At 40.9% G+C, this 23888-nt stretch overlaps 1 protein-coding gene across 1 annotated transcript; it reads left to right on the plus strand.

Moving 5' to 3' along the window:
* Nucleotides 1-7652: 7652 nt before the first annotated feature.
* LOC120723587 (NLR family CARD domain-containing protein 3-like) lies at nt 7653-16027 on the plus strand (the record flags this gene model as incomplete). Its single annotated transcript, XM_040015118.1, has 7 exons — nt 7653-7733; nt 7896-8097; nt 8238-10035; nt 10425-10598; nt 11347-11520; nt 13892-13938; nt 15032-16027. Coding segments are annotated over 7 exons (3000 nt in total), but the record flags the coding sequence as incomplete, so codon positions are not given.
* Between the last annotated feature and the right edge of the window lie 7861 nt (nt 16028-23888).

Here is a 23888-nt window from a genome sequence, read left to right on the forward strand (position 1 = left end):
TAACATTATTTTATTATTATATTAATGTAGCACAAGGTTCAGTTAGCCTTGTTATAGAGGATTTCAGCTGATGTGCACATGAATGATTTGTGTTTCCTCTGCAGGTGAAGGTAGAAAGTGTGTGTGAGCTGATGTGAATTGAGCAGCATGGATCAGTGTGAGGACAGAGAGGAGGGAGTCCCTCCCTCTAAAACCACTCTGTGTCGGGAACATGAGAGCCAGACCAAAGCTCAGAGGTGAGATGACCATCTCTAACTGTCCATGACTCTTCTCCATGTCACAGCTCAGCACTCACATCACTGCTCCATCATTATTCACAGGAACCCACCTGGACCTCCACCCAGCTTTGTGTCCTTACAGAGTGACTGGTCTGCTGGACGCTTCACTCTTTTTAAGGGATACAAACTGTCTGCTGCAGAGAGGTGATCTCTTAGTAATATGAACTTTTTGATGTCAATTTGGTGTCCAATGTTCCCTCTAAGCTGTGTACGTGCGCAATTGCGCACTGCTGGGACAGTCTCTGTGCACAGAAATCTGTGTTGCGCACAAAAAAAAAAAATCTAACCTGAATTGAAATTAAAATTAAACAATTCTGTTTTGCAGTGTTAGTCAGTGACTGGCTGCTCCAGTATGGGATCAGAACGATGCCACCTTATCCCATAGTCCAGCCAATAATGCGATTCACATTAATATATATGCAGCTAATCAACGTCGCTGACAGGCTATGACAGCGTCCTTATGCGCCGACACCGGTGTTTTAGCGAGCAAAGCGGCGTGGCTGATGTGGAGTGAAGCCACGTTAATGACAACGTGTACAACCATTGGAGATGTGAGCAGGACAGACAGAACAACTGACGGAAAAAGTGTGGACTTTATACCAGTTTTTAAATTGTGTTGATCGGCCACGTAAAACCAGAGTTATGATAAAATATCTGCACTGTTTGGTTTTCTTCCTGAATACTGTCGTTGTTTATATTTACTGCGGGAAGAAACTGTAAAAACGACGTTTTATAAGGAAAACGCTCCAAAGCCTGTGAGCAAAAACAAGACCAAAAAAAACTCTCTACCCTTTCCTATTGGTCAAAAAATGTACCATGTCGACCAATCAAAAAATGAAATGGCAACTTGGCATTTAGTTGTTTAGGAAAGGGGAAGTTTTAGGAGTGACCGCGGTGTTTTGAGATGTGAGAGATTTGTGACATTTAGCATGTTTGGCATATAAAGTTGGGGTGTTGTCTTGTGTAGTTAGTGTGTAGTTAGTGTGTAGTGTAGTCAATGGTGTTGTTGTGTGTCAGAACAATGAGGCGACTGCTGAGTGTTACAGGTGTTACAGCAGTGATACATCTGCTGTTGTCAGGCCTGCAGGTATCAGGCTGTTGTTCTCCTTCATCTCATAGTGGACAGAAATTATTTTTGGAGTGGCACAAATAATTTGTGTGGCATCAGATTTGATGCAGAACAGCTGATTGTTCTGTAAATAGTTTGAAATGTTTATTTAAAAACGCCTTGGCTGCATTTTTAGGTAAACAGCTGCAAAAAACTTTGTTTTACTTTTTTGAAGAAGTAACTATATAATTAATTGCCCAACATTGGTCATTATATACTGTATTTTGCAGACAGAGTTACAGACTCTCTCCCAGACCACAGATTCATAATACAAGTCAGAGCTTTATAAAGAAAAAAAAAAAAACAGAAAGTTGTGTTTTCAAAATTGGAGTTCAAGTTATTTTTCCTTCCAATAGTGTTAACATACTACACAGGTCATGAATAAGATTTTTTTTAAATTTTCATTGTAAGTGGGATAAAGCAGTTAATTAAAAGTAGTCTAACATAAATGTAAATGCTGTAATTTGATTATTTTAATAAACATGTAATTTGGATGGATTCAATGCTGGCGTGACCACAGTGCACACGTCTGCTGTTGCTCACAGTGGTCCAAGGGACACTCGGGGAGTTTGTGTGTTCGCTCAGACACGTGAAAGATTAGAGGGAACATTGTTGGTGTCTCATTTAAATGATTTTTATGTTTCTTGGTTTCTAAAATTGATCTCTCTAGGAGACAATGTCTCAAAGGACACACAAGCACAGGTGTCACCGTCATTTTCAACTGGTTTTAAGCCTCTTTTTGACAGACTATTTATTTTAATTAAAGGTGGAATTTCAGACATCAAACATCTGGATCCAAAACTATCATACAAAAAAAAATGCTACAAGTGTGTAGCATCACTTTAGCTTAGCATTAAATCAAACATGTTATGCTACCCACTGTAGCTTTTATTGCTTTTTAAATATGAACTGACACAATAGGAAAAGCAAAAACAAATGAACAAAAACACATTGAGAGCACTCCACAGAGTTATCAATGATCTGCTGGTTTGCCCTGATGCTGTGGTTAAGTTCTACGGGGTCTGTACTTGGACCCCTCCCATTTTCTCTTTCAACTATTTTAACTGAGTGACAGTCATGAACTCAGCACATTGAATGACCACATCCATAATATTAAATCCTAGATGGCACAAAACATCTTGTAGCTAAATACAGATCAAACCGGGGTCATTATTACTGGCCCTATTGCAGCTAACCCATATTCAACACTTCTGAGTGCTTTGACCCTGAAGATGAACCAATTTTCTAAACATCCCCACTTCACTTTTGACAATCGCCTGATCCGGAATCAGTCTTGTTTTATGCAGTGTAGAAGACTCAGTTACATTAGCACGGTCTATCCAAAAGACATTAAAGATGGTGATATACATGTTAGATTTCCTCTAGGCTAGATTTTTGTAACCCATCATCATGCTCTGGCATCAGATCTTATCACATATTATTCATGATATATTCATAATATTCATAACCAAATTATAATCTGAGGTCCTCAGCAGAGGCTCTGCTGGTTGTCCCAAAATCTTTGCTTAGAACAAGGATGATAAGCATTTCTCTGTTAGTGCAATGATTATTTGGAATAAACTCAGGTGATCAGATTGGTGAGCTTTTTACAAGCAAGTCTTACCTGTGCGTCCACAAGCAGAGGCCATTTTTATTGAGATATTTTAATTATTAGAGAGCTCAGTGTGCCACTCTCTCTATGCTAATATGAGTTAATGGTTCTCAGTCATTAGTCTCTGTCTCTCACTTTCTCTCTGTAATAAATAGAAGTGATAGTATCAAAAACATTATTTCAGTAATTACAATAGTCTGGTTATTAAAAAATAGGAAACCTTGTGCCCGGCAATGATGAGAAGCAGCAGCTATGCAACTTGTTGAAACTGGGGCACTAAAGCCTTGTGTAGTCAGGGTCAGGCCACCTGGTTGTTTTAAACCAAACTTCTGAGCAGTGTGGTTCAAAACACTGGTGTGGTTCAGTGTTTCGAAACATCTGCCCTTGGGAAGCTTGACATAGTGTCAACATGTCTGTTTCAAGCTTCCCATCCATACTGTAACCAGAGTCCCACTCACTAGTGGGAGGGGGGGGGAAGCAGCAGAAGAGAGCAAGCAAGAGAAAGCTGGACAAGGGAAAAAGAGTAAGAGAGAGTAATGACGTAAACTTTAGTCCTTGTAGCTAAAATCAGATTTGTTTGGGTTTTTATTTAGACCTGAGTCAAAGGTTTTTTTTTCTATACTGTCATTTAGCACCTTTTTCCCTTGTTTTCTTTATCAAATCTGCTGTTGAAGCACTGAGAGCTAAGGTAAAAACTAGAGAGTGTATTTTGCGTTATTTTGCCGACAAGCCAGGTTTTTATACCAATTAGAGATCTTCGCATTGAAAATCCTCGACTGCCTCGAGACAGCCCTAGCACAGCTTCCACCGTCTTTGTTAACGCTGGATCACCTCCCATTTAAGAAAGAAAGATTTTAATAGGACCATAATCTCTGAGGGCTTATCGCAAGACGTGATTACAAATTGGATTGTCAGTTTGAATAGTTTCTCTCTGAGTTTTATGGAAACTAGATTTTGTGCCTATAGCACTAATTCCAATCACTTTGTTGGCACTGGACCGGTAACTCATTTAGGTGTCACTGAACATTCCTAAATGATCACTCTGTAGGTCCAGTGAGTGAAAGGGTTGCATTAATCTGAACTGCACCTACTTACATTAAGATATTAGAACTGAGTGGATAACTTAGAACTGATTAACTTAAAAATCTAAGTTAAGCCTAAAGGAAAATAATCCAGCCATACATGTTGCTGACGCAGATCCGGATTAAAGCCAAACCTGAACTGCTTTTTTTGTATATCCTGGGATTGTGGTGCATAAATTAATGTGCACTGGAAATGTTGTTTATATTTCTGTCTCCTCTATTTCAACAGTTCAAACTCTCACTCGTCTTTGATCTGTTATTTTACAGCTTCCAGTTAGAAACTGTTCATGCAAAGCTAGACTCTGGTCCCAGCTGTCTGTAAAGGTCATGTGGTTCGGTCCATGTATTTAAACTCTGTGCTCTAATCAACTCATCCTCAGCCTTTTCTTTGAATAACCCAGAGGAATTCTCACATACACATAATACAATACATTTAAACTCCAGCTGCTCACAGTTCGACCATAATCCTGAACAGTGTAAATGACAGTGTTTATCTCTGGGTGGTGCTCTGTTCTTACATTGCCAAGACTTACACTGCTTATGTTTAGCCTGCAAACCAGTTTCTCTTTAGGATAATGAATGAAGGTATGCTTAGTCTTCATTAGCTTCTGTGCCTGCAAATGAAAAACACATTTTTCTTCTCTAAAAGGATCGATGGGAGACCTGCTGGACCTGGACCTGAACCCAGCTGTGTGTCCTTACAGAGTGACGCGTCTAAAGATTCCGCTTCATTTATTTTAAAGTGCAGCCTCTGTCTGCTGCAGAGAGGTGAGCTGTTAGTAACACGAACTCTTTGATTTGAACTCTTTGATTTAACTGCTTGATGTTGTTGGATATAAATGGCAGTACAAACACGTCATTCCCTCAATCCCATTTATACTGTCAATTAAAAACAAGTCTGTGGTTTGTAAACAGCTGAAAATCCACTTCCGCAAACAGGTAGTGATGCTCGTGCTCATGTTTTCTTCCATCAGCAATGTTGTGCTGTAACTTTGCTGCACAGATTTCACTTTTATTCATAAAATTCAGAGACTCAAACACTGGTTATTATTTTTAACTTCTACAAACTAAAGTCACTCTCCACTTTTCTCCACATTTCTGAAAATCCATCCAGTAACAATCAAACTGTAATCTGCTAAAATGTAGAAAATAAAGTTTCAAAATTCAGTGTCTTAAAACAAGTTCATATATCTTACTGAAATGATACTCTTTAGTGGATTGTGTCTTATTTTAAGTGTAATGGGATATTTTAACTAGAAATAAGACAAATATACTTACTTATTACAAGATTTTGAGTTTTTGCAGTGTAGGCTAGTTAGCTAGTTGGCCTAGGATAGCCTTGGTGTTCTCCTGGACAAGCTAGAGGAGGTAGCCGGGGAGAGGGACGTCTGGTCTCCTCTGCTTAATCTGCTACACCTGTGACCCTGATATAAGTGGAAGAAAATGGATCAATGTCTGCAAGCTTCAAACATCCATCTGTCCACACAGGCTGTATTGTTAGACTTGCTGAGTTGAATTAGCTGGTAAGACCAGCATCACTCTCTCATTTTGTGTGCTGACCCTGGTTTGGCCCTTGGTGTGATTATGAAGTCCACTGTGCACTGTCCTTGGCCTTTTATCAAGCCTCTTACTAAAATACATGCACACACACCGATCTCTGCACAGATTCCCCTTTTTATTATTTTCTCTTTTTTTTTTCTTGCTCACCGGTCAGTTACATACTCTGCTGCAACCCAGTGCAGTCTAGTGGCTGATGCAAAAATAGGTCAACATGTTACACACTGCAGATAAACAGGTCAAAGTTAGCAAAACCTTTTAGGTGGGCAGGACTCTGAGAACGTTACGATGGCCAACCTGTCAAAAAGCTGTCAAAGGCAGCATGTGGTAGGACATGATGACCTCTATAAAGTGATACAACTCTTCTTTATTTCACCAAGGTTATACATAAAAACAAGTAATTGTACTCTGGTTCACTTTTCTGTGTTCATGAAAAAATATAACCCCATGCTCGCTCCTTCTGCCATTGCACTTGGAGCATGGTACCCAAACTTGGGTGGGGGTGATGATGATATCGCCTCCTCTAAACTGTCGCCCTGGCTCCCACTTACTGTAGCATTTGTGTTATATCTCATTGATCTCTAGCCATGAGAGCAGTTCTTTCTTCTGATGTTGAAACACTGAGCTTCTTTCTCTGTCGATTTGGACGCTAGGTATCTGATGGGTCTCTGCTTTGCATGTTCTGCAACAGTTACATGCTCTCTTACAGGTCGCTCTTTACGCTCAGACGGGAATCTCAGATGGGCAAATCAACTTAGTTTAGACTCTATGGAAGTGCTTCCCAAAGGGAGAGGGGTTCTTATGCGATTTGTCAGTTTAACAGACAGTTCAGTAACTGTGTTAAACCAAGTTACACCATGGCAGCAACATAAGCACCATTTTAAACTGCAGTTGTTTAATATTTGGTTTTATTGTCCATCAACAGCGTAGACTACTTGTCAAAAGTTTTAGAACACACCAATGTTTCTAGTTATTTATTGCAATTCAAGTCTTTCAATGCCAATGAATAGCTTGAAATGGTACAGTGGTAAGTGGTTACCTTAAAAAAAAGTTAAGGTTATCCCAAAATGAAAAATAACGTACATTTCAGAATTACACAAAAATGCCTTTTTTAGCCAGAACTACCTCAACTACCTCAAAAGGACAAGATGGTAAGCTGGAAAACATGGAGAAGCCAGAACAGTTTCCAAACTTAAACCCCATCAAGCTGCTTTGGGATGAACTGGACAAAATTAATGTCAGGGTCCCTGGGTCATCGACATAGTGTTTTCAGTTTTGTCATGTTCAGTTTATTTCCCACATCCATGTTTTTCACTTTCTGTTTTCTGTCCCAGCATGTCACCTGTGTATTGCGTTGTGGTTAATTCCATGTATCATTAGTCAGACTAAGTTCAGCTGTGTACTCACTGGTTTCTAATCACTCATCTTCAGTCCTTTGTCGTGTCATTGATGTTGTCTACACCATCCGTGTGTCCAGTGTAGCCAGCCAGTTCAGTCATCTCATCATCATCATCATCAGAGTGTTACATACTACTTTCAGACCTATGCTGCATGCAACCAAAGGATGAAACACAAATATCTGACAAAAACCATGAGGCAGTTGTGCTGTATAAAATAATGGGGGGCCACCAGTTTTAAAGATAAAAAAATTAATTCAACACTGCTCCACTTCAATAAAAATATGACTCATGACACTGATTCTCAAAAAACAGAAAGTGTGAGTTTGTGCAGTGCAGACTGTATCTAGTCTTTATTAAGAAAAAGATGGATAAACTAAACTATCAATGTGTCCATGAGCAGTGAGCAGACAGTAATTTTCTTTTTTTTAATTTAAGAAAAGACTCGACATGCTGGACATCAGTAAGGATTTAAAACAGACTAAAAATGCCCAATGTTTTCAGAAATTTAAGGGTTGACTAAGTTGATTCATATGACGTTGTTTAAGGATTGCCCCTTACCAGAAGAATATTGGATTTTTATCCTGTGCTTGCACTGATTCTTCATGATTCTTCCACAGAGTGGACCAGCAGAACTCAGAGGTTCCCAGTGATCAGTCTGCCCAGCAGCATCAAACACACCTGGACTCCATATTTATGGTCTGTACTTATACAACAAGTACTTTCACATCTATTCTGTTCACAGTCCTCTCCATGCTGCTCTTTGTAGACCAGTGGATTGTCAGTGTATCCAACATGGATCTTATGTTTGGCTCCATGATTTCCGTCTGATTGGCTCATTCATGAAGTATTCTGTTCCAGTTGCTGGAGGACAACATCATCACTTTTGTGAAGAAAGAGCTGAAGAAGTTCCAGAAGGTTCTGAGTCTAAATTACTCAGAATGCTTAGAGAGTCAGAGGGAGGAGGAGCAGAGGAGGAGCAGCAGAGAGGCATTTGTGAAGATCACAGTGGAATTCCTGAGGAGAATGAAGCAGGAGAAGCTGGCTGACCATCTGCAGAGGAGTAAGAGGATTTCAATAAATATTTGAGCTGCTGATTGAATAGAAAATTTATTAATCTCTCAAGAGATGCACAACATGTGTTCAAAGTTGTCATATTGAATTTGTAAATCATGAATTCATATCCTTTGTTTATTTATTCAGAACATCTTGCTGAAGTTTGTCAACGTAAACTTAAATCTAAGCTGAAAAAGAAGTCCCAGTGTGTCTTTGAGGGGATTGTGAAAACAGGAAACCCAACCCTTCTGAATCAGATCTACACAGAGCTCTACATCACAGAGGGAGGGACTGCAGAGGTCAATGATGAACATGAGGTCAGACAGATTGAAACAGCATCCAGGAAACCAGACAGACCAGAAACAACACTCAGACAAGAAGACATCTTTAAACTCCCACCTGGAAGAGATGAACCAATCAGAACAGTGCTGACAAAGGGAGTGGCTGGCATTGGGAAAACAGTCTTAACACAGAAATACACCCTGGACTGGGCTGAAGACAAAGCCAACCAGGACATCCAGTTCATATTTCCATTCACATTCAGAGAGCTGAATGTGCTGAAAGAGGAAAAGTTCAGCTTGGTGGAACTTGTTCATCACTTCTTTACTGAAACCAAAGAAGCAGGAATCTGCAGCTTTGAAGACTTCCAGGTTGTGTTCATCTTTGATGGTCTGGATGAGTGTCGACTTCCTCTGGACTTCCACAAAACTACAATCATAACTGACCCTAGAAAGTCCACCTCAGTGGATGTGCTGCTGATAAACCTCATCAGGGGGAAACTGCTTCCCTCTGCTCACCTCTGGATAACCACACGACCTGCAGCAGCCAATCAGATACCTCTTGACTGTGTTGGCATGGTGACAGAGGTCAGAGGGTTCACTGACCCACAGAAGGAGGAGTACTTCAGGAAGAGATTCATGGATGAGAAGCAGGCCAGAAGGATCATCTCCCACATCAAGACATCACGAAGCCTCCACATCATGTGCCACATCCCAGTCTTCTGCTGGATCACTGCTACAGTTCTGGAGGATGTGCTGGAAACCAGAGAGGGAGGACAGCTGCCCAAGACCCTGACTGAGATGTACATCCACTTCCTGGTGGTTCAGGCCAAAGTGAAGAAGGTCAAGTATGATGGAGGAGCTGAGACAGATCCACACTGGAGTCCAGAGAGCAGGAAAATGATTGAGTCTCTGGGAAAACTGGCTTTTGATCAGCTGCAGAAAGGAAACCTGATCTTCTATGAATCAGACCTGACAGAGTGTGGCATCAATATCAGAGCAGCCTCAGTGTATTCAGGAGTGTTCACACAGATCTTTAAAGAGGAGAGAGGACTGTACCAGGACAAGGTGTTCTGCTTCATCCATCTAAGTTTTCAGGAGTTTCTAGCTGCTCTTCATGTCCATCTGACCTTAGTCAAGTCTGGACTCAATCTGCTGGAAGAACAAAAAACAACCTTCGTGAAGTCTGAAAAAAGAGAATCTGGAGAAACACATTTATACCAGAGTGCTGTGGACAAGGCCTTGCAGAGTCCAAATGGACACCTAGATTTGTTCCTCCGTTTCCTCCTGGGTCTTTCACTGCAGACCAATCGGAATCTCCTACGAGGTCTGCTGACACAGACACGAAGTAGTTCACTTACCAATCAGGAAACAGTCCAGTACATCAAGGAGATGCTTAGTCAGAATCTGTCTGCAGAGAAAAGCATCAATCTGCTCCACTGTCTGAATGAACTGAATGATCATTCTCTAGTGGAGGAGATCCAACAGTCCCTGAGATCAGGAAGTCTCTCCACAGATAAACCGTCTCCTGCTCAGTGGTCAGCTCTGGCCTTCATATTGCTGTCATCAGAGAAAGATCTAGATGTGTTTGACCTGAAGAAATACTCTGCTTCAGAGGAGGCTCTTCTGAGGCTGCTGCCAGTGGTCAAAGCCTCCAACAAAGCTCTGTAAGTTGTATGTCACAGTAGCATTCACATTAATTGCGGTTTAAGCCCTGAATAAGCCCAGTTATTTCTTGATACTTCGCACTTTGTGTTTTGTCAGTTGACCAGCATGCTACAAGTGTGTAATGCAAACTTGTGTTTCTTGTGTTTCTTTGGTTTTCACTGTGTAGCCTGGTGTGGCTTACTATACTTGCTGTACACATAAATAAGGGATTGATGAAGAATGATTTAGCTGAACCCCCCCCCCCCCCCCCACCTACCCCCACCCCCTCCCAACATGATCTCTATAAATGAACTGTCTGATATTTCTCTGAAAAATAAATAAAAATGTATCTAAATTATATAATAAATAATACAAATAATTTTCTTGTTTGCTCTTATTGTCTTATCAGACTGAGTGGCTGTAACCTCTCAGAGAGAAGCCTTGAAACCCTGTCCTCAGTTGTTAGCTCTCAGTCCTCTAGTCTGAAAGAGCTGGACCTGAGTAACAATAACCTACAGGATTCAGGAGTGAAGCTTCTGTGCGTTGGGATAGGAAGTCAACACTGCAAACTAGAAACTCTAAGGTCAGTTCAAGTGACATTTACATTTTTTTTAAAGATTGTGAAAAAAAATCACAAAGAAACTAATGTTTATCTTTCTGTTGTTTTATTGTTGTGTTCTTAGTAAAAATGTGAAATTTCTTACTTGGCTAATTTAGTTTAACAATTAGGTCAGAATTCATGAAGGAACACACACACACACACACACACACACACACACACACACACACACAAAAACATTACATATTGCCAAATCTAGTTACTACTTGCTGTACCATGAATACACTTTAATAACTGGGTTATTTGTCTTTGTGTTCATAATTTTTCAGACTAACTGACTGTAGCCTGACAGAGAAAAGCTGTGAACATCTGTCATCTGTTATGAACTCTCCGTCCTCCAGTCTGAGAGAGCTGGACTTGAGTAATAATGACCTACAGGATTCAGGAGCGAAACTTCTGTGTGTTGGAGTAGAAAGTCAACACTGCAAGTTAGAAACTCTAAGGTTAGTTCAAGATATATTTACACTTTTTGTCAATGATTCAGAAAAATACAAGTTACTAAGAAGCTGATCTTTATGTGTGTGTTGTTGTATCTTTGCATTATTAGTAAAAATTTGACATTTCTAATGTGGCTAACATGGTTTAATATTCATGCCAGAATTCACACAAGAACGGGATAACATTACATATTGCCAAATCTAGTAACTCCTCACTGTACCATGAATGCACTTTAATAAATGTGTTATTTGTCTGTGTTTTCAAAATCTTTCAGACTAACTGGCTGTAACCTAACAGAGACAAGCTGTGAAGATCTGTCAACAGTTGTGAGCTCCCAGTCCTCTAGTCTGAGAGAGCTGGACATGAGTAACAATGACCTACAGGATTCAGGAGTGAAGCTTCTGTGTGCTGGAATAGCAAGTCAGCACTGTAAACTGGAGAAACTAAGGTCTGATTAAGTGATGTTTACATTTCTTTTTCAGTGATTGAGAAAAAATTACCAACAAGCTGAAATGTATCCATTTGCTGTTGTATCTTTGTGTTATAAGTAAATATTAGACATTTCTAATGTGGCTAATATAGTTAAATATTCAACTCAAAATTCGTGCAAAAACCGGATAAAATTACATATTGCCAAATAAAATAACTCCCCACTGTACCATGAATACACTTTAATAAATATGATATTTTGTCGTTCTGTTCATTATTTTTCAGACTAACTGACTGTAGCCTGACAGAGACAAGCTGTGAAGATCTGTCATCAGTTATGAGCTCCCAGTCCTCTAATCTGAGAGAGCTGGACCTGAGTAACAATGACCTACAGGATTCAGGAGTGAAGCTTCTGTGTGCTGGAATAGCAAGTCAGCACTGTAAACTAGAGAAACTAAGGTCTGATCAAGTTGTATTTAAGTTTTTTGTTAGTGATTGAGAAAAAAAATCTAAGAAGCTGGCCTTTATCCATGTACTTTGTGTTATTAGTAAAACTTTAAATTTCTAACATGGCTCACTTGGTTAATCAATCAAGTCAAAATTCATGGAAGAACAGGAGCAACATTGCATTGCCAAAAGTAGTAACTCCTCCACGAGTGATGAATACACTTTAAGACCAATGTTATTTTTCTTTCTGTTTATAATTTTATAGGCTAAGTAGCTGTAACCTCTCAGAAACAAGTTGTGAAGCTCTGTCCTTAGTCCTCAGTTCCCAATCATCTAGTCTGAGAGAACTTGACCTGAGTAACAACAACCTTCGGGATTCAGGGTTGAAGATGCTCAACACTCCAAACTCGACAATTATCAGGTCAGATCAAGATTATTTTTCTTTTAAAAATGACCAGCAAGAATTAGAGGTAATGAGGAGATTGTTTGCACGCTATTAGGACATGGAGCTGTGCCCATGAGCAGAGTTTTGATTTATTAAATGTATCTGTTTTTGATTTACTTGTTTTGAAAATATGTTGTTTAACATATATTTTTACAATAATAATAATAATAATACATATTTTTTTCACAATAATTAATTTAGTATTTGTCATTCTTTTCATGCACATCATAGTCATCACTGAAAATATCTATTACTCAAGTATGGCTGAATTTACTATCATACTGATATAACTCCAACTATGCACAGTGACCCTTGTGGTGTCCCTGGGATTCCCATATGCTTGTTTGCCATTCACCTAGGGACCATTTTTGATCCGAGGACGCCACTTAACAGTGTTCTGGAATACCACTGCCTCCAGGAATAAAAATTAACCATTAAACACAGCATTTGGCTGATTATCAAGGGTTACCTATCAAACAAAAATTTAGGCACTATTGAGGAAAGGATTTATATATTATTATGTTAATACATTATTGTTTAGGTTCAGCTTTACAACTGCTTGTAATGGAAATTTTACATAATCTTGGTCTTTTACTCAAATTTATAATTTGGGGCCATCTTACATCTTAAAATTGCACTGTAGGTGTCAGAGAGTTGGTATCGTAACCACCACCTCTGTTCAAAAATGGTCATTCACAGTGGACATGGATGGGTTCTTTCCCTCCATTTTCAAACCAAAATGCAAACCAAAAGACTGACGTTTGTCTTTTAGATCGAGATGTATATCTGAGTCTTGCCTGTCGAGTTGGCTCTTCAATGTTGTGCCATATGTTTATGGAGTGCATGTTTGGTTTCTCCTATGTAGAGATCTAATACCTCCTCACTGCACTGCACAGCATACACTACATTGTTTAGTTTGTGTTTGGGAGTTTTATCCTTGGGATGAACCAGTATTTGGTTGAGTGTATGACTGGGTCTGAAGTGTACTGGGATGTGGTCCTTGGAGAAGACTCTCCTGAGCAGATAAACCTGCTACATTTTACATTTTTTGCCAATTTGATGAAAGCACAAGTGGGATAACCACATTTTTTAAGTCCGTGAAGGTTCTCAGTCACCCAGATCAGTTTTTTCCAAGCTCCTTAGACCACATGTTTTAAGAGCTTTCTTTACGTGTGTGTCCCTTTCTTTTCCTTTTTGCCTTAGAGGGAACTTTTTCTTCACAGTGTTGCACAACATACCAGTGCAGAAATACATCTACTCTTTGACTCGTACCATACTGTGAATCAGTTATTTTTCATTCAATACAGTGGTGTACTGACAGATCCAGGATCAGTCCAAATCAACAGCAGTTTGATCCATGCATGGATTGAAGTGTATTTGGGAAAATGTTAGACTGTACGTTTAGCAGTGTCTAACAGTATGTGTATGAGAGCCATGTAATGTCCATGTGTGCATGCTGAAAGAGACTGTGCTGGTCTGACCCCCCTACTCTTTTCAGGGTGGAGCCTGCTGGAGTCCGATGGTTGAGACCAGGTCTGAGGAAGTGTAAGTGTGTTTTTAATGTGAATCATGAAATCAAAGCAGCACACATTAAACCATCTTCAAACTGTCACATCACTCATTCACATCTCTGATGTCAGGAGTCGTCATCAAAGTGTCAGTCAATGAACAGATGGATCAATAACTGCAGCTGATTCAATAAAATGACTAGATGTTACAATCCCTGATAATACATTCCTTCAAATGGAGAAAGTCTTGAGGGATGGCTGCCTTGAGGAAAGGCAGCCCGGAAACTTTACCAGCAGAACACAACATTGTGTGCCTCAACTTCAAGGGTGTTTCCATCTTTCATCAAAGGCTATTTTTTATTTATTTATTTATTTTACCTTCCTTGGTTAGGTTTAGGGATTAGAGATCTGATGTAACCCTGCCAGCATTGATCAGGCCTCGGAGTGTGTCACTGGTTTATGTTAAATTGTTATTTCTCTTCTACTTTTTTCTGCTTAGTTGTATTCCAATTTATTTCCTCCTTTCAATTCACTACAAGACGAAATGAAATACTTACCTCTTTATTACTTAAAGAACCTTAGTTCTTTAAAGGGATAGAAAAGATGATAGCGAGAAGTAAGACAAAAGACACAAAATAGGAGAGAGGAGGGCTGGAAGGGGAGCACCCAATCTGGCATCCCACCTCTCCCCACCGGATCGGGCTGTACGCTCTACCTCCCCGCTGCATCCCAGAAAAGGGAAAAAGAGCAAAGGGGAGAAGAGTCCAGTGCAGATTTTAAAGCCGGCAGGGCATGATTGCGGATACCATGTAGGTGTGTCCGCCTTCCTCGTAGCGGCAACACAGACCATGTCACACCGAACAGCTGTATCAGTCAACCAGGGTTTACACAGTAAAATTTCTACTGTTGGGTTTTCTATCCTTTTGACACCCTCTGCTGATCAATCCTAGCTGTGTGTCTCGCGGTTAGCTGACTGCCTTAGCTGCCCAAGTGATGTGAGCCCTCTTTAGCCACAACCAGTTACTGGTCCTCTCAGCCGTGTTAGCATATTCTCGTATAGCTTGCCATTGCACCTGTCCTCTGACTCCAATCTCTCTAAGCAGTGTTTGTGTGTTTGTTCTCTCCATCAGATTCCTGTCAACTCACAATCGACACAAACACAGTACACAGAAACCTCAAGCTGTCCGACAACAACAGGAAAGTGACATATGTGAAGGAGGTTCAGTCTTATCCTGATCATCCAGACACATTTGATGTTTATCCTCAGCTGCTGTGTAGAAATGGTCTGACTCGTTGCTGTTACTGGGAGGTCGAGTGGAGAGGAAGAGTTGAGATATCAGTGAGTTACAGACGAATCAGAAGGAAAGAACGCACTAATGACTGTGTGTTTGGACGGAATGATCATTCCTGGAGTCTGAACTGCTCTGATGGATTAGGTTACTCTGTCTGGCACAATAATAGACAAACATCTATCTCCTCCTCCTCTGTCTCTAACAGAGTAGCAGTGTATGTGGACTGTCCTGCTGGCACTTTGTCCTTCTACAGAGTCTCCTCTGACACTCTGATCCACCTCCACACCTTTAACACCACATTCACTCAAACTCTTTATCCTGGATTAAATATTTGGCCTGGTTCGTCAGTGTGTCTGTGCTGAGTTGAGTGTAAAGATTGTCCTCCTGTTAGAGAAACACTCTGACTGTTGAACAGATAATTCAGGTCTCTACATGTCTGTCTCTTTCACTCAGAAACACTTTTTCAGATTCATGGATTCATTCAGTTGATGTTTGAAACTGTTCTAAATGATTCCTTGTAAATTTCTTCCTCTTCAGTCCTTTAAAGATGGAAGCTCCTATTATTCCAGTATCCACATGTTGTTTTTCTGTTTTTTTCCACTCAAAATTCACAGTGAATATCAGTATGTTGTGTTTCTCTAAAGCTCAGTTCACAACCAGCTCCTCTGCATTTTCAACAAGCTCATTAAAATGAATCCAAACGTTGGATTTCTTTCTTAATGGGATGCAGACTCGGCTGCAGACTCACCCACCCCCACTGCTGCTGTTCCACCTCTGACACCTCAGACACTTCACACCTCCTCTATTCACCCTGCTCACTCCTCCCCACCCCCAACAACAGCATCCAATACACACTCAACACAAGGCTCCACCCTGTCTCTCTCAACCACCCAGGTTAGGAGGGAACTGAGGAGGATTAATGGCAAGAAGGCAGCGGGCCCAGATGGCATCAGCTCGAGGGTCATCAGGTCCTGTGCGGACCAACTGTGTGGGGTGATGGAGCACCTCTTCAACCTGAGCCTGAGGCTGGGAAGAGTCCCACAGCTCTGGAAAACCTCCTGTGTTGTACCAGTGCCAAAGACTTCACGCCCCAAGGACCTCAACAGCTACAGGCCAGTGGCTCTGACATCCCACCTGATGAAGACCCTGGAGCGGTTGGTCCTGGCTCAGCTTCGGCGCCTAACAAGCTCATCACTGGACCCACTTCAGTTTGCCTACCAGCCTGGCATTGGAGCGGATGATGCCGTCATTCACCTCCTACATCGTTCCCTCGCTCACCTGGAGACTGCTGGAAGCACTGTGAGAATCATGTTCTTTGATTTCTCCAGTGCCTTCAACACTATTCTTCCCTCGGTTCTGAAGGACAAGCTGGAGAACTCTGGAGTGGACCATCACCTCACTACCTGGATTTTGGACTACCTCACCGACCGACCACAGTATGTGAGGACTCAGGGCTGTGTGTCGGACAGGGTCGTCTGCAGTACGGGGGCCCCACAGGGAACAGTTCTGGCTCCGTTCCTCTTCACCATCTACACTGCAGACTTCTCCCACAATTCCACCCAGTGCTTCCTGCAGAAGTTCTCTGATGACTCTGCAATAGTCGGCCTCATCACTGATGGGGACGACAAGGAGTACAGAGGACTGACTCAAGACTTTGTGGACTGGTGCCAGCTGAACTACCTCCAGATCAGTAAAACCAAGGAGCTGGTGGTAGACTTCCGCAGGCACAAGCATTCTCCACTGCAACCACTGAACATCCAAGGTATGGACATTGAGGCTGTGGACAGCTACGGGTACCTTGGTGTTCATCTGAACAACAGACTGGACTGGACTCATAACTCAGACGCTCTCTACAGGAAAGGGCAGAGCAGGCTGTACCTGCTGCGGAGACTCAGGTCGTTTGGAGTGGAGGGCCCACTCCTGAGGACCATCTATGACTCTGTGGTGGCTTCTGCTATTTTTTATGGTGTGGTCTGCTGGGGCGGCAGCATCTCTGCTGGGGACAGGAAGAGACTGAACAGGCTGATCCGAAGGGCCAGCTCTGTTCTAGGATGCCCTCTGGACCCAGTGGAGGTGGTGAGTGACAGGAGAATGGCGGCTAAGCTGTCATCACTGTTGGACAACATCTACCACCCCATGCAGGAGACTGTGACAGCACTGAGCAGCTCCTTCAGTGGCTGCAGCACCCACGGTGTGGGACGGAGAGATTTCGCAGGTCTTTCCTCCCCACTGCTGTCAGACTCTACAACAAAGACTTTAACTGATCAAACACACACATCCACACATGTGCAATAACACTAAGTGCAATAATCTTTTCTGGCATTGTTGTATTTTTACTCAGATGTATATAGCATTTGTATTCTATTTTTATCTTATTGTATATTTTATTCTATTTTATTCTACTGTATATAGTATTTTATTTTATTCTATTCTGTACAGTGTGTAATGTTTTTATTCTTATTGTATTCTAATTTTTGCTTCATAACTTTTGCACTGTCCACTTCCTGCTGTGACAAAACAAATTTCCCACGTGTGGGACTAATAAAGGTTACAGTGGGGCAAAAAAGTATTTAGTCAGCCACCGATTGTGCAAGTTCCCCCACCTAAAATGATGACAGAGGTCAGTAATTTGCACCAGAGGTACACTTCAACTGTGAGAGACAGAATGTGAAAAAAAAATCCATGAATCCACATGGTAGGATTTGTAAAGAATTTATTCGTAAATCAGGGTGGAAAATAAGTATTTGGTCAATAACAAAAATACAACTCAATACTTTGTAACATAACCTTTGCTGGCAATAACAGAGGTCAAACGTTTACTATAAGTCTTTACCAGGTTTGCACACACAGTAGCTGGTATTTTGGCCCATTCCTCCATGCAGATCTTCTCGAGAGCAGTGATGTTTTGGGGCTGTCGCCGAGCAACACGGACTTTCAACTCCCGCCACAGATTTTCTATGGGGTTGATGTCTGGAGACTGGCTACGCCACTCCAGGACTTTCAAATGCTTCTTACGGGGCCACTCCTTTGTTGCCCGGGCGGTGTGTTTTGGATCATTGTCATGTTGGAAGACCCAGCCTCGTTTCATCTTCAAAGTTCTCACTGATGGAAGGAGGTTTTGGCTCAAAATCTCACGATACATGGCCCCATTCATTCTGTCCTTAACACGGATCAGTCGTCCTGTCCCCTTGGCAGACAAACAGCCCCATAGCATGATGTTTCCACCCCCATGCTTCACAGTAGGTATGGTGTTCTTGGGATGCAACTCAGTATTCTTCTTCCTCCAAACACGACGAGTTGAGTTTATACCAAAAAGTTCTACTTTGGTTTCATCTGACCACATGACATTCTCCCAATCCTCTGCTGTATCATCCATGTGCTCTCTGGCAAACTTCAGACGGGCCTGGACATGCACTGGCTTCAGCAGCGGAACACGTCTGGCACTGCGGGATTTGATTCCCTGCCGTTGTAGTGTGTTACTGATGGTGACCTTTGTTACTTTGGTCCCAGCTCTCTGCAGGTCATTCACCAGGTCCCCCCGTGTGATTCTGGGATCTTTGCTCACCGTTCTCATGATCATTTTGACCCCACGGGATGAGATCTTGCGTGTAGCCCCAGATCGAGGGAGATTATCAGTGGTCTTGTATGTCTTCCATTTTCTGATGATTGCTCCCACAGTTGATTTTTTCACACCAAGCTGCTTGCCTATTGTAGATTCACTCTTCCCAGTCTGGTGCAGGTCTACAATACTTTTCCTGGTGTCCTTCGAAAGCTCTTTGCTCTTGGCCATGGCGGAGTTTGGAGTCTGACTGTTTGAGGCTGTGGACAGGTGTCTTTTATACAGATGATGAGTTCAAACAGGTGCCATTCATACAGGTAACGAGTGGGGGACAGAAAAGCTTCTTACAGAAGACGTTACAGGTCTGTGAGAGCCAGAGATTTTCCTTGTTTGAGGTGACCAAATACTTATTTTCCACCCTAATTTACGAATAAATTCTTTACAAATCCTACCATGTGGATTCATGGATTTTTTTTTCACATTCTGTCTCTCACAGTTGAAGTGTACCTCTGGTGCAAATTACTGACCTCTGTCATCATTTTAAGTGGGGGAACTTGCACAATCGGTGGCTGACTAAATACTTTTTTGCCCCACTGTATCTTATCTTATCTTATCTGTTTCCATCATGGCTGAATACGTGGACATCCAATAGTACTCAAATATTAAAGGCATTCAGCATCTCTTATGTTTCTGTCATTCTATAAAAACAGCTGGTTTAAAAAACTGATCCAATCAAAGAAACATGAACTTCCATATTGATCAGATCAATACGTACAGCTCTGATGTCACCAACATCTCCTTGAACTCTATTGATGTTGATTTGTGGCCCTCTGCTGGTGAGAAGATGAACTGCATGATTTCAGTTTAAAGAACACAGAATCCTCTTTTTCTAATTGTTCAAGGTAAAAATAAAACCAGTTTATCCAACTATTTCCACTGATTGCTGTTAGCTTCTGAAACAAGAAATGATCATTAACATGGTCCTTCACTGTTAACGAACAAGTTACACACTTACGACCACTACACTACACACTAACTACACAAGACAACACCCTAACTACACAAGATTTGCGCTAAATGTCTCAAATGTCTCACGTCTCACAAAACCGCCGTCACTCCTAAAACTTCCCCCTTCCTAAACAACTTAATGCCATGTTGCCATATCATTTTTTGATTGGTCGACATGGTACATTTTTCCACCAAAGGAAAGGGTGGAGGTTTTTGGTTTCGTCTTTGCTCACAGGCGGAGAGTGCTTTCCTTATAAAACGCAGTTTTTACCGTTTCTTCCCGCAGTAAATATAAACGATAGTATTCAGGAAGAAAACCAAACATTCCATATATTTTTATCCTAACTCCTAACACAATTTAAAAACTGGTATAAAGTCCACACTTTTGTACACGGTTGTACACGTTCTCATTAATGTGGCTTCACTCCACATCAGCCACGCCGCTTTGCTAGTTAAAACACCGGTGTCTCCACATAAGGACGCTGTCATAACCTGTCAACCACGTTGATTAGCTGCGTATATACGGATGTGAATCGCATCATTGCCTGGAGCAGCCAGTCACCGGTCACTTACTGACTCTCACTGCAAAACAGAATCAACTGTTAACGTATTTATTTTAATTTCAATTCAGGTTAGATTTTTTTTTTGTGTATGTGCAACACAGATTTTCTATGCGCAGAGACCTTGTCAGCAGTGCACAATTGCACACGTGTGCAGCTTAGAGGCAACATGGCTCCCCAGGTATTGGAGTCCAAGTGACGGTGGTTCTGGATACTTACTGTGAGATCAGCTGCACTGGAGTAGTTAAAAGTACATGTGTATGTAGGTTTGGGCTACATGTAACAGAGGCCACACATAATAGAGGACACACTCTTGACCTACTGATCTCCAAGGGCCTGAGCATTTCAAAGGTTACTGTGTCTGATGTGGGCCTGTCTGATCATTACTGTGTTATTTTTTTTAAGTAAAATCTCAGCCCACACAAATATATCAACAGCAGTGATCACAAAACAGTGTATAACTGAACACAGTAGTGAGATCTTTAACCAGGTCTTCCTATTAACACCTGACCTGTCCAGAGGGTCAGTCAATGAGGTCGTCAATAGCTTCAATGCTAAAATGTTAAATGTAATGGATACAATTGTTCCCATTAAGGTGAAGGTTATCTCTGGAAGGAAAAAGTCTCCATGGAGAAACTCCACACTGGTGAAAAATGAAAAAAGAGAGTGTAGGAAAGCTGAGCGCAGATGGAGAAAAACAAACCTCCAGGTTCATTATGACATCTATAAAGAGAAACTTCACAATTATAATTTACAACTGAGGAGTGCAAGAAGGTCCTACTTCTCTGACATCATCACTAAAAACAGCCATAATGCTCGGGTCTTATTTTCTACAGTTGACGGGCTAACAAACCCTCCTGTGTCAGTGGCAGCTGAACTTCATTCGACCATGGCCTGCAATGACTTCGCCAAATTCTTCACAGAAAAAATCCAAAAGATTAGACAAGCAATTGGTACATCAACAGCAGATTCAGAATATGTACTGTGTCCACCGAAAAACTGTTTAAACACCATCAAACAGTTTCACCCTATTAACAGCAAAGACCTGGAGGACATCTTAGGTCAACTGAGCTCCTCCTCCTGCTGTTTAGATGTCCTGCCAACAAGTTTTTTCAAAATGGTCTCAAAGACTTTGGAGTCAGACCTGTTACAGATCGTCAACTTTTCTTTAATGTCAGGCGTGTTTCCAGAACCACTAAAAACTGCTGTAATTAAACCTATACTGAAAAAGGACAATCTTGACAAGACAGAAATGAACAACTACAGGCCGATCTCAAATGTCCCATTTTTAAGTAAGATCATTGAAAAAGCAGTTTCTCAACAGCTCAGTTACTTCTTAAAACAGAATAACTGCTATGATGCCTTCCAGTCAGGTTTTAGACAGAACCACAGCACTGAAACCGCTCTGACCAAAGTGTTCAATGACATATGTCTGAACACAGACAGTGGAAAAATGTCAGTCTTAGTTTTACTGGATCTCAGTGCAGCATTTGATACAGTTGACCACAACATATTACTCAAACGACTGGAGAACTGGACAGGTCTTTCAGAAACTGTACTAAACTGGTTCAAAACATACTTAGAAAACAGGAAATACTTTGTATCAATAGGTAACTTCACATCTGAGCAGACAAGTATCACATGTGGAGTTCCCCAAGGTTCCATCTTGGGACCCCTTCTGTTTAACATTTACATGCTCCCACTGGCACAGATTATAAAGAACAACAAAATAAACTATCACAGCTATGCAGATGACACACAAATATATATCACAATGTCACCAGGAGACCGAGGCCCTGTACAGGCTCTTGGTAAATGCATTGAGGAAATTAATGACTGGTTGTGCCACAATTTTCCAGCTAAACAAAAACAAAACTGAGGTAATAGTCTTTGGAGCCAAAGAAAAACAATTACAGGTCATCAGAGAACTTCAATCTATACATCTAAAAACCACAAACCAGGCGAGAAATTTGGGTGTAGTGATGGATGCAGACCTAAACTTAGAAAAACACATTAAGATAATAACAAAATCAGCTTACTATCACCTCAAGAATATTTCAAGGATAAAAGATCTGATGTCTCAACAGGACCTGGAAAAACTAGTCCATGCGTTCATCTTTAGTAGGCTTGATTACTGTAACAGCATCTTTACTGGTCTACCAAAAAAATCAGTCAGACAACTACAGCTCATTCAGAACTCTGCTGCTCGAGTCCTCACTAAGACCAAAAAAGTGGACAACATCAGTCCAGCTCTGAGGTCTTTACACTGGCTGCCTGTCCGTCAGAGGATAGACTTTAAAGTTCTGATGCTGGTCTATAAAGCTCTGAATGGTTTAGGACCAAAATACATCAGTGACCTCCTGACCCAGTATGAACCTTCCAGATCCCTCAGGTCATCTGGATCCGGTCTTTTATCAGTTCCCAGAGTCAGAACCAGACACGGAGAAGCTGCATTCAGCTTTTATGCTCCTTATATCTGGAACAAACTCCCAGAAAGCCTCAGATCAGCTGAAACACTCAGTTTATTTAAATCCAGGTTGAAGACTCACCTATTCTCAGCTGCATTTGAATAAAGCACCAAATCCACACTTTTAAGCTTAAATTTCAAAACTTACATTTTAACAACTGATTTTATCTACTGTTCTGATTTTATCTGTTTTGATTTTATATACTGTTTTGTTTGTTTGTTAATTAGTTAGTTTGTTTGTTTGCTTGTTTTAATCAATTTTAAATCATGCTTTTTATTTGTTTTTGTTTCTAATGTCTCTGTAAAGCACTTTGAATCACCTTGTTGTTGAATTGTGCTATACAAATAAAATTGCCTTGCCTTGCCTTGCCTAATCACTAGTGTGTGTTTATATATACGTATATATATTTAGTCAGTTAACTGAAAATCTCTTTTTTTGTCTTTTACTACATCTTATTAATATTTTGCTCTTTACTATTTTTTTCCTCAGATATTTTTATTAAAGTTTCTGCATCCATTTTTACAAAAGAGAAATTGAACAATATGCCGTTTTCTTTTTGAAGAACATAAAACAATATGAAACATACACTCCCACCTCATAATTATAGGAGTACCAGTGGGTGTAAGAAAAAAGAAAGGGTCCAATCTAATAATACGAGTAGCAAACCCTGGAGTACAAGATAACAGTTCCTGAGTGTACAAGAGAGATCTGGAGAGTTTCAAAGCCCACACCCCCACACAGACACAGAAAAAACAAAACACACAAACCAAGAAAAGAAAAACAAAACAAACAAAAAAAACCCCACAAACATAATGAGTGGTCAGCTTAGTTGTAGAGATAAGTCAATTCTGTAAAAGAAAAGAAATATGTATAACGTAGGTAAGTAAATGCCACCATAAGGCGCAGGCACAATAGAGTCCATATACTTAAACTTAAACATCTTACTTAAACATAAGATAAAATAAAATATAATAAGGTCTGAGCTGGCTAATTGGGAGTGTTGCAAGACCGCAAAGTCTGAACATGGTCAAAAAAGGGTTGCCAGGTCTTAAAAAATTTGGCCATAGACCCACGCAGGGTGAATTTAATCTTTTCGAGTT

Source organism: Simochromis diagramma, unplaced genomic scaffold (assembly GCF_900408965.1).
Source record: "Simochromis diagramma unplaced genomic scaffold, fSimDia1.1 OVJJ01000818.1, whole genome shotgun sequence".
Classification (NCBI taxonomy): domain Eukaryota; kingdom Metazoa; phylum Chordata; class Actinopteri; order Cichliformes; family Cichlidae; genus Simochromis; species Simochromis diagramma.